The sequence below is a fragment of the Camelus dromedarius genome, chromosome 22 (genome assembly GCF_036321535.1).
Source record: "Camelus dromedarius isolate mCamDro1 chromosome 22, mCamDro1.pat, whole genome shotgun sequence".
NCBI lineage: Eukaryota > Metazoa > Chordata > Mammalia > Artiodactyla > Camelidae > Camelus > Camelus dromedarius.
The window spans coordinates 17,794,598-17,806,542 of record NC_087457.1 but is presented as its reverse complement, the minus strand read 5'-3'; the positions used below and the strand labels follow the sequence as shown (position 1 = coordinate 17,806,542).

At 45.6% G+C, this 11,945-nt stretch overlaps 2 protein-coding genes across 3 annotated transcripts in view; one reads left to right on the top strand and one right to left on the bottom strand.

The window, feature by feature from the left end:
• RBPMS (RNA binding protein, mRNA processing factor) overlaps positions 1-2,785 on the top strand; it is a 158,717-nt gene extending 155,932 nt beyond the window's left edge. For both annotated transcript variants that reach the window (XM_031440172.2, XM_031440176.2), the window contains one exon: positions 1,271-2,785. The gene's annotated coding sequence lies outside the window, so the exon portion shown is untranslated. The remainder of the gene's footprint in view (positions 1-1,270) is intronic.
• Positions 2,786-10,806: 8,021 nt separating this feature from the next.
• GTF2E2 (general transcription factor IIE subunit 2) overlaps positions 10,807-11,945 on the bottom strand; it is a 59,901-nt gene continuing 58,762 nt past the window's right edge. The window contains exon 8 of the mRNA XM_010987983.3: positions 10,807-11,315. Coding sequence (XP_010986285.1) covers positions 11,199-11,315 — 117 coding nt within the window. The 3' untranslated portion in view covers positions 10,807-11,198. The remainder of the gene's footprint in view (positions 11,316-11,945) is intronic.

The following is an 11,945-nucleotide window of genomic DNA, read 5'->3' as shown; positions in this document are numbered from 1 at the left end:
TGAAACAAAGGAGATTAGGAGTCAAGTGGACACATACCAGGAGAGGCGAACCAAGAAGGTGATGAGGTGACCCGAGAGAAGGCAAGGTGGAGAGTCCGGGTGTAGACGTCTGGCCTTCAAAGTCATGGCAGAGCGTCCAGGGCACAGCCGAGGGGAGTGGGGATAATGGCCTAGGAACTGGCGGTGGAAACAGAAAGAGGCGGGAGCTGGCCATGTGCACGTGCCCAAAGGTAGCCTTTGAGTTCTAGACCCGCCTGGCCCTGCCGCACAGCCAGGGCTGGAGGGGACGGCAGGAGCTCCATCGTCCTGAGCATGGAAAGCGGGGGCCCCGTGGCCAGCGTTCCTCCATCTGCCCGCACAGCCCCAGTGCTGCCACATCTGCGTTCAGCTTTTTCCCCAGGGCTTCCCCCAGCCCGTGTCTGTCAGAGGCCGGCGACAGTGGGCAGGCCTGTAGGGTCCCAGAGCCCAAGGGACTCTGCCAAGTGCAGCCCCCTGTAACCTTTTCCAAGATGGGAACAGCCGTAGAGCAACGACTGTTCCTCAGAAATGGTTTCCTGGAATCAGCACACAGCTGGGGTGCTGGCGCGGGGTCAAGCTTGGGGATGATGTGGAGCTGGCCACTCCAGGCCTGACAAGCCGGAGTGCGGGGGGAGGAAACTGGCTTGGTCTCCACTTCCTCTAAGCTGGTTTCCCTCCTCTGCTGACAGACACTGACCGGGAGGTGGGGGGCGGGAGGGGGGCTCCCCTTGCAGTCAGAGGGCGCGGATCAGACGTCCACGGGGACGTGGGGCCAGAAGCTGGTGAGTGCGTGAGGAAACAACTGCTGCGGCCCCGGAGCTGATGCCTAGGCCCTGACGGCACGGGGAGGGCGCCCGAGCCCAGGTGTGCTCACTCCTGCCGCCCCAGGCTGCTTCAGGACAAACTCTAATGAGTGTCCGAGGGCCCTTTTTCTGCCACAAACCAAAACACATATGTACGTTTCCTTGTAACTGCAGGAAAAGGAGGTCCTAAAAAGTTTCTAGTAAGAGAGAGAGCAGCAGAAATTAAATACATACTCCCCAGGAGTCTAAGGTGGGGCCACTGATACTCTGGTGATTGACAGGTTCCAAGTTCACACACGTCCGCACCTGCACCTCCGTGGGGAGTCGGCCCCTGGGGTCTTACCCGCCGGCGTCTCCAGCCCCACACCTTCTCCAGCCCCGCGCCTCGGAGGGCGCAGCACGCCGGCTTGTGGGAACTGCTCTCCTTACACGTCTCCTTTTTGTTTCAGGCTTGAAAAACCGCGCCCAGTTTTGATCCCGTCAAGACTTTGCCACAGCCTCTATCACACATCTGTTTTACTCGAAGAAAAAAATATAATAAAATGTTTTACTCTTTTACACTGTATAATTGTAAGAAATAGTGTGTTATTTGTGAACGCATGGTCTGACATACATTTCTGTACAGTTCGGAGATATTTTCAAATGAAACATAAAAGATATCAATGATAAAACCAGAGAGAGTGAGTATTTTTATACCAAACATTTTAAGTATGACAGGATGGATGATCTTACACTGGGCTGGATCACAAATTTTGTGCTTGACTTTTGAATGCCTGTAATTAAAAGTATCTATTTTTTTCCTCTAAAATAAGCTGCATGTTTGAGGCATGTTTTTAAATACCATAATTTCCAGAATCCTATTGTGAATGTACAGAGATCTGCCTGCCTGGCCTGAGCCCGGGGGCATCAGCACGTGGCGGTAGGCGTTAGGACTGCGCTACCTACTGCAGCATTCCATGTGCGCCCCCTCCTAGCAGGACAGCCCTGCAAGTCAGCCTGCCTCCGGCGGCTTCTGGCGCACGGCGGGCTCCCGCTGGGCAAAGCAGCCTTTCCCTTGTGCGCTCTGGGGAAGTCTGGCAGCCTCAGAGGTGACCATAAAAACTGTGTGCCAAGGACTAGGTTTTGTCATTTTCTTACATTTATCTTCCTAACAGCACGGTCCTGTGCGTGCGCCCTGCCGACGCACAGCTCCCCCAGTGGACGTGCTGTGTCCGTCTCGCTGAGAAGGGGAGGCCAGCCCTGCCTCAGGAGGGGGCCAGCTTTGCCCAAGCCAAGTGGCTGCAGCAGGCAGCTCCTGTCTCCCAACTCATTTTGCAAAACCTCAGCTGAACAGAGCTGGTGTTCAAGTCTTGGCAGCCCTGTGCCAAAATATTTACAGCATGCTCTTGAATCCCACATGCTCGCTGTGACACCTCCTACCGCACCAGCCCAGGGAGACGGGTGCCGCAGTGGGCGTGGGGAGTGCACGCTGGTCAGCTGGCTTCAAGACTTCTTCAAAGCCGGAGTCAGCCCTGTGTCATAAGCTGACACCTGTCCAGAGTCTGGGACAGCTTGCTCTCCCCACTGTTGTAGAAGAGCCGTGTGTAAAAATATACTGACCTGAGGTTTTCAACTGCTGGTCACAAGCTTTCTTACTGATCTGCTCACTGTTGTGCTGAAAGTTTCAATGTTTTAATGACTACGTGGTTGGTGTCAGTTTCTTTAGTTTCATTGTTTTCCCTTAGAAAGACGTGAAGAAGCTTTTAAAGGTCATCACAAAAAACAAGAAGGGCGGGGGTGAGGGGCGCTTACCCTGTGCTTGAGCCCTGCTTAGCCTTTCAGCGCCGCCTGCTTCCTGGTGACACTTCTGTACTCGTTTCTAAGGAAAAAAGAGCAACTTCCACAGTCTACTATGCTTTTATAAACTGTTTAAAGGTACTTTTCTATTGTCGTTTTTAAAAATAAAGTGCTCATTCCAGCTGTCACACCACTGCTTCGCAAATTCCTTTTTTGCAAGATCAACCCAATGCACCCCGCAGGGCAGACCTGGGCCCAGCGGATCCCGTTCCCTCTCGGGTCTGGACAGAGCTAAGCACTGGCCCTGGAGCCAAGGACAGAGAGACCCAGGGAGGAAAGGGGTGGGGACGGGCGAGCCTGCAAACCACCCTCACAGATACTCTACTGTGGGCACCTGCTGACCCAGACCGACACCTGAGGCTGCGGCCCTGGTCCGGCAGGAGGACCTCAAGGGAGAGTCACATACTTCTTGATGCCTTTTACTACATTCGGCTGACCCCACTTCCACTTCCACCTATAAAGCTTTAGCTCAAGACTTTAAAATCTGTATTTGTGGTTTTCTGCTGACTATGAGTAAAAAATATATTAACTGATAAGCCAGACATTGATAACCAGGACAATCCAGTGTTTTATATAAATCTGCTCTCACCAACTCCTCCTCCCCCCAGAGCAGAAGAGGGGCCCACAGTGCTCAATTCTGACTAATGGTAACAACCCTAAGCAACCAGTCGTCCTGTCGGGCACTCACCGTTATTGGTTCTGTGGTTTGGTGCTTACATACCTTTTGCACAGGAGACCAGCCACCAAAAGCAGATCCCAGTCAGAGCCTTGCGTACAGTACCCTGGAGCCCCAGAAAGACGGCAGAAACCACAATGCCTTCCCAGGCTTTGAAGGCCATGCCCAGCATGGCTCCAGGATCCTGGCTCTGGGACGGCTTGATCCTGTGGCTTCGTCTTCAGCTAATCTGGGACCTTCCACCTCAGGCACCAGAGCTGGGCAGGACAGCCTAGAAAGTTGAGGGCAGCTCCCCAGGAAGGTTTCCTGTCCCAGGCCCTGAACAGTCACCGCCGTATGCTTTTCCACAGGGGTCCTGGATGGACACACGTGCGCCCCGATCATAACCGTGCTGACCATCACTGGTCCGTGCAGCTGACAAGTCTGGACAATATTTCCCCATCTAGTGTGAGCTCCAGACACAGCCCCGCTAGCCAATCAGCTGAAGGCCAGCTTCGTTTTGTCACTGCACTGCGCAGGAGCACTATCTTTCGGAATTAGGAACCTGAGATGAAAAGGCAGGTCTGTTTTTTCCTTCTTGCTTACGTGCATATTGTCCCAGTTTGGAGGATCCAGAAAGATGATAACTAAGCCATCTTTTGTTTCATTACCAAGTAGACTCTCCACTGGGAGGGAAGATGTGCCACTTCTGAACACAGGACAACTGTAGCTGTACAACAGGCATCAGAAACCAAGTACTGTGCCTTCCACCTCTACAGCAAAAATACGAACTCGATTTGGAAAAGAACCTTAAAACTTTCACAGTGAAAGTTATGTTTCCAGTACAACCACAGATTGAGGCTTCAAATTCACAGTACCTGAATATGTATCAGCCCTACTTTCACAGGACTGACCTGCATTTATTCCTGCCCTTCTCTCTGAGGGTCCCCCGGACCCAGCACCCCACAGCACCTTTGGGTCCTCGTTGTGCAGCCCAAGGAGCGTTCTTGAGAATGGAGGAGCAAGGCTGACATCCCAGGAACTCTTGGTGTCTGTGTCTCGGTGACAGACAAGCATCAACTAGTTAGCTCCGAGTGCTCCGCGCAAACTCTCAGTTCTGGGAACCGGAGCCCACTTCCTACTGCATCCCCTGTCCTCGCTGGGACACCGACTGTCAGGTGAAAAGTGCGTTCTTACCCAGTTTGAAGTGTCGGCACACGGGCGCTCTCTTACTCTTCCACTCACCCCCCTGTCACACCCTCTCAGAACAGCGAACAACTACGACATTCTGAGAAGGCAGAAGGCCTTTTACAAGTGAGGTGTCACCTGAAGTCCTGGTCCTCAGGCTAAAACCAATGACCCTGATGCCGAAAAACCTATGCAGTCAGCTAACTGCTAAGGCATCCAATTAGGAGAACATTTAACACCCATGGTCAAGCTCTGCCACCGCTGCAGAACATTGCAGAACATCCTACAAACTTAATAGGGCCAGATGCTTCAATTCAACTCAAACGTGTCTTGAGCAAAAAGACACCCCTTAAATGGAACAAGAAGTGATGCTCAGGTTAAAAATATTTACCTGGATAAAGGAGCACTTTTCCCCTAAAACACAGGACCCGGCTGTGAGGGGCTCAGCCAAGAACGTTCAACATCTGACAACAGTCAAGTGCAAGGTAAACCTGCTCTTGGTGTTCCTGGAGCTGGTCCTGCCAAGGTCGAGCTACAGTTTACTCCATTCTCTCGTTAGCATCCTGTGCTTTTACTTATTTAAAAAAACATGTCATGGTGAGTCTTTGCACTGAACATCCTTTGAGCCCTGCAAAGTTCTGGGTGGTTGAAAGTCACTGGGTTCTCACGGGGTTTGGAAACCATGTGGTTTGAGTGGCAGGAACGTGCTGGCCTACCTCCACCAAGGGCAGCGGGACGAGGGCTGCAGGCCTGTCCAAGGAGGCCTGTGGCAGCAGCTGTGACCCCGTCCGAGAGCACCAGCACATCTCTCTCTAGTGGAAATCCCACGATAAAGGAGATGTGCTTTGTTTCACAGCGCAACGCCAGGGCCTAATGCTCTGCTTTTCCAGAGTGCTCATTCTACATGACAGGACAGGGGCAGGGTTTCAACATCCAGTTTGTCTGAGAAGTGGTTCCCAAGAGGTCCTTAGGCCTCCCTTTCCCCTCTGCCTCCTACAAAATACACCGGGGAAAGATGGGCTGTCCTTGACCCGAGGGCAGGAATACGTGGTAGGTCACCGTGCTGTCTCCACACAGCACTCCAGCCCTGCGACACAGTGACAGTGCAGGCCTCAGCTTGTTAAGAACAGTCAGTAAAACCTTACAAAACCCCAAATCATCTTCCCCACAAATCAACCATGTTTGCATGTGAAAACAGTAGCTAGAGGGAAGAGGGAACACCCAGTCTCATCTTCTATCTCTCAGAAAGCCGTCATTAGCCAGTAAGAAAATTTGTAAGTTCAAATGCCCTATTCCCACATTCAGAACGTGTGTTTTCTGCTAGTGACTCCAAACCACTCACAAAAGAACCAAGGGCGCAGGTCCACAGAGCCGCCCCGAGCACGATGCAGCCCCGCGCTGCTTCCCGCTGACGCTCCGCTCACCGCATCCACAGCCCTCCGTCCCCCGAGCCCACCATCACCCAGCCACGCTTACACGATGTGACAGCAGCGGCCAAATGTTCTGTTTTTACACTTTATCTGGGCCCAAATACATTTCTCTTAGCTATCCTGTAAAAGCCTTGGATGACTGATGAATTATAGATAAACGTGCTACACAGACTGTCTTCAACTTCTAATGCGCCCAGCCGCGCCCATTCCAGCCTGCTTTCAAACAGCCAGCCGATCCAGCAGAAATGGGCAGAGAGGAGAACGTGACTTCAACTTGAACTTGAATTTCTGGTGGATGTGTTTCTAGGTACCCAGAAGAACTGGTCAAAAGACTCTTCTTTCTATTATAATCTTCAAAACACAACAGGGGTTCCTATCACAATTTCCCACAAAAACTATCATCCCTGCCCACACGCCACTGGAAGCCCCAACCCCAGCACCTCAGCTTGGGGTACAGGAGACATTTCTCTTTCATGTAGTAGGCAAAGGGGATGATCAAGTCTTAACACGAGAAAACACAAGTGAACGAGGTAAGACTATAGAAACGATACACATCACAATTTAGCAAGATGATTCATTTCTCCATATCTCAATTTTCTCATTTCTGAAATGAGTTTAGACAAGATACTGACATATCAGGCCAGTTCACAACGTACAGAAGACCACGGGCTTAGCTAGAAACCACTAGTAACACACAAGCAGCACTAAGGCATCTCACCTTCAAACCCGTGACAGAGGCCTTGATGTCTGACTCCCTGCAAAACCAGATGAAGTGTTTGAGATGTTCAAAATGCATCTGCAGACCTAACCAACAAAACAGGTTATACCAAGACACATCATAATTAAACTATCAAATGTCAAAGATGAACAATTCTGAAGGCAGCAAAATAAATTACACACAAAGGAGCCCCGTAAAACTACCAGTGGATTTCTCAACAGAAACGTTTCAGGCCCTAAGAGAATGGGATGATACATTTCAAATATTTTAAGAAAAAAACTGTCAACCAAGAATTGTACACTTAGTAAAGCTGTCTTCCAGAAATGGAGGAGAAACAGACTTTCCCAAACAAACAAAAGCTGAGGAAGCTCATCACCACTAGACCTGCCTTACAAGAAATGGTAAAGGAAAAAAATGCTAAAGGGATTCTTTGAGTCAAAGAAAAGGACACTAACATCATAAAAGCATAAGAAGGTAGAAAACTCACAGAGAATGGTAAATATAGTCAAAGCTAGATTCTGTAATATGGTAATTAATGGTGGTGCATAATTTACTTACAACTCTAGTTTAAAACTTAGAAAACAGTAAAAAATAACTATAATAATCCATTTTAGTTACACAAGATTAAAAATACATAAACTGTAACATCAATAACCAAAAATGTGATGGGAAGGAAAAGCAAAAGTATAAAGTTTAGGAATTCTATTGAATTTAAGTTGTTTTTAGTTTAAAATAATGTTATAATTTTAAGATATTTTATGGAAGCCTCATGGTAACCACAAGGGACAACCTGTAGTAATTACACAAAAGAACCTGATGAACTCAAAGCATACTGACGCCAAAAGACATCAAAACACACACAAAAAGAAAGCTGGATATGAAATAGGAAACAAAGGATGTACAAAACAACCAGAAAACAATTAACAAGATGGGAAAAGTTAAGTCCTCACCTATCAATAATTATCTTAAACATAAATGGATTAAGTTCTCCAATCAAAATACAAAGAACTGCTGAATCGATTAAAAAACCGAGATTTGATGATATGCTTCCTACCAGAAACTCACTCTAGCCTTAAAGACACATAAAATGAGAGGGAAGGAATAGGAAAAGGTATGTTAAGAAAGTGGTAATCAAAAGAAAAGGAGGCACACCTATACTTACGTAAGACAAAACAGACTTTCAACTAAGAATGGTCAAAAGAGACAAGGTTATTATGATAAAAGAGTCAATCAATCAAGAAGATGTAATAATTATAAATATTTATGCACCCAACATCAGCGTGCCCAAATAATGAAGAAAAAACTAACAGAGCTAAAAGGAGAAATAAACAGCACTAAACTAACAATCAGGGACTTCAATATCCCACTCTCTACAACGGACAGACCATCCAGACAGAGATCAGTAAGGAAGCAGAAGGTCTGAACAACACTACAGAGCAAACGGACCCAGCAGACACAAAGCCAACTCCTGAATTGTGCAGGTACACTTACATGTGGATTTTTTTCAAATAAATACATATTAGAGCCCTACACAATCTGTGCTTGGTTGAATCCACAGATGCAGAACCAGATACCAGGGCCAACTGTAAAGTTAAATGCAAAATTTTGACTGTATGGGGGTTCGGCCCCCCTAAACCCCATGTCCTTCAAGGGCCAACTGCACAGAACACTTCACACAACAGCAGAACAGGCATCTGCATACACTGAACATACTCTAGGAGAGACCATACATTAGGCCACAGAAAATGTCTTAGCAAATTCAAAAAGACTGAAATCATACCAAGTATCCTCTCTAACCAAAGTGGTATGAAGCCAGAAATCAATAAAAAGAGGAAAACTGGAAAATTCACAGACACATGGAAATTAAACAATGCTCTCCTGAACAACCAATGGATCAAAGATGAAATTTAAGGAGAAACTTCAAAGTATCTTGAAACAAACTAAAATGGAAGCACAACATAACCAAAACTTACGGGATGCAGCAAAAGCAGTTCTAAGAAGGATATTCACGGCAATAAACACCTACATTAATAAACTAGCAAGATTTTAAGTAAGCAATCTAACTCTACACCTTAAGGAACTAGACAAATTTGAAGAACAAACTGAGCCCAAAGTTAACAGAAGGAAGGAAACAACAAAGATTAGAGCAGAAATAAACAGAACAGAAAACAGAAAAGATTGTAACCGACCTAAGAGATTGTTTCTTGAAAAGATAAACCAAATGGATAAACCTCTAGCTACACTAACCAAGGAAAAGAGAGCATCCAAATCAATAAAATTGAATGAAAAGGGAGACACTACAAGGGACACACAAAGAATCATAAGCGGCTACTACAAACAACTACACACCAACAAACCAGACAACCTAAAAGAAATGGAAACATTCTTGGAGACAACCTACCAATACCAAATTAGGAAGAAATAGAAAATCTAAAAAGACTACTTACCAGTAAGGAAACTGAGTCAGTAACCAAAAATCTTTCAAGGAAGAAAAGCCCAGGTCCAGATGGCTTCATAGGTGAACTTCACCAAGCATTTACAGAATTGATGCCGATCCTTCTCAAACTTCCAAAAAAATCGAAGAGGAAACATTCCCAAACTCATTTTATAAGGCTAGTATTACCCTAAGCATTCACTGATGGGTGAAATGGATACACACATATACATACATACATACACACAACAGAATCTTATTTGACCATAAAAATGGAGGAAATCCTGCCATTCGTGACAACATGGATGGACCTTGAGGGTATTATGCTAAGTGAGTAAGTCACGCAGAGAAAGACAAATATCACATGATCTCACTTATATCTGGAATCTTAAAAAAAAAAAAAAAAGCTCACAGAAAAAGATTAGATTTGTGGGCCGGGGTGAGGGGAAATTGGATAAAGGTGGTCAAAAGTTATAAACTTACAGTTATAAGTAAGAACTAGGGATATAATGTACAACACGATGACTACCGTTAGCACTGCTGTATGATACGTGTGAGAGTTGTGAAAGGAAATCCTAAGAGTTCTCATCACAAAGAAAAAACTTTTTTTGGTATCCATATGAGATGACTGATGTAGACTAAACAAACTGTGGTAATCACTTCATGATAAATGTAAGTCAGATCACTACGTTGTACATACTAAACTTACACAGTGCTGTATGTCAATTATTATCTCAATAAAATCAGAGGAGGGGGACGGATGATACGTATAGACCACAAAAGGCAGGCATACTTGGAGATAAGCTAGCTCCAGATTTTTTTTTAAACAGGAAAACTAGTTTATGCCGTAAGAAATTAAAGCTCTTCCTTAGTAGTAAAAATCCTCTACAAAGCAAGATAGGTTGAGTTTCCCATTTTCTAAATTATCCTGGGGAGCCTTAGTTTTACATCTTCTTGTCTCATATTTTGGGGCTTGGATGTTAAGAAAGAATGAGGTGACACTGAAATAAGATGGCACTGAAAATGGATGAAAAGCATACAGAAAGGATAAAAACTAAAACAGAAAAAAAGGCTCCTTACATACAAAGGACTTACAGCTTTGGGTTATCAACACACCTTTTTTGAGAACACTGAACTTTGTTTTATATTCCTCTACAGTTTGAATCTGTGATATGAGGGCCATAACAATCAACCCAAAGGGCCACCCAGACCATAAAACACACAGGTAAGGAAAATGTGCAGTTTACCAAAGAACACTGGAATGACCACTGATTTCCCCCAAAAGTCACCACTACTTAAGAACCCACATGTTTGAGAATGGCTCTCCTGAGCTTGGCCAGTGATGGAGAGACAGGAGGAGTCTCTCCACCAGAATAACCCCAGGGCCAAACCCCACCAGAGCTGGGACAGTAGTGCTGATGTTCAGGTTGGCAAGTGGAATCCATCCGTCCTTGCTGGAGACGGCATGAGACCAAAACTTGTGAAATCCAAGACAGTAAATCCAAGATTCATCCTTTTAAAAGAAAGCAGTGAAAGTCACATGTAGTGTACCTTTGTCGCCTCACTTGCTAATCTGGGTTCCAGTTGTGAAATCCACACACTCATAACACAGCACAGACCAGTCTTCACCAACATTCCCAACGTGCACCCTGCGGAGGTCAGATCAGAGCTGCCGCCCGCCATTGCCAAGAATGGAAAAGAAGTGACCTGAGTTCACTGACATCTTAGAGCTCCGTCGACAATGATTTTATTATAAATACATTCTTTTGGAATAAACAAATATTGCATTCAAGACTATCAGCAAATTTGTTCTAAAGTAATAAAAGGAAAAATGGGACGGGGAACCACTTAGAAGTAGAGATAAATAGCAAAGACACCTGCATGCCATGCTAAGCGCCTTCCCCCAAGAATTAACGGGGTTAACAAGGAACATCACATTTCTCATTAGCCCATTAATTAAAATAAGCTTCGAGTTGGTAATTTTCACTTGTTCTGTAAACTGAACTGCTCCCTCCTCGGTCCCAAGAAGCGGAATAGGAAGACAGTCAGTCTTCAGATCCCAGCATCAAGAAAGATCTTGACTTTGTAACTCTTTGCTCTTGGACCAAACTGTTCACTACTTGCCAGGAGTGATGTCAGAGTAGTCCTTCAGCACCCCAGCCAAGTGCTCATTGTGAGTCTTAAACCGTCGCTTCTTCTGTGAGGCAGGCTTTTTCCTTCTCTGAATAGGGGCCTATAGGAAAAGGTAAAAACAGAAACAGCAGCCACTCAGAGCGGTAATGGGGGGGGATTTGCACAAGATGCCTCAGAAACCAGCAGCAGCGAGATGCAGGGTTTGTGACCTTTTTTCTGTTCGGCAGCCCAGCCTCACACACACCAGGACACTCCCCAACTGCGAACAAGAACCAGTGTTTCCCGTTACGATGAAGTGCACACCTCCACCTGGAATAAACGCACTGGCACAAAAACTTACCATGACTATTCTAGGCACTAAGTGGATTAAAAGAGAGGCAGTAAAGCTCTTTTGTTTTTCATCTCGAATTTAAAAATATATCCATCATTACCAACTAAAAAAAAAAAAAAAAAGACCTGAAGAAAATACAGCAAAATACAGAGGTATGACAAAATTGGGACACAGATGGACGTAGAAAGATTTGTTAAGTATTCTTTTCCTTACTGCATACTTGAAATATTAACATCACATGATTAAAAAATCAACAAACTAAACAATGATAGGAAACCATAAAGTACTGCAATCACACTAATTCATGGAGATCACTGGCAATAAATTTTCCCTTTTAAGGAGTCCTAAAAATTACTTAACAACACACAGTCACAAAGCAGACAAGCTGCAAGGCACGCT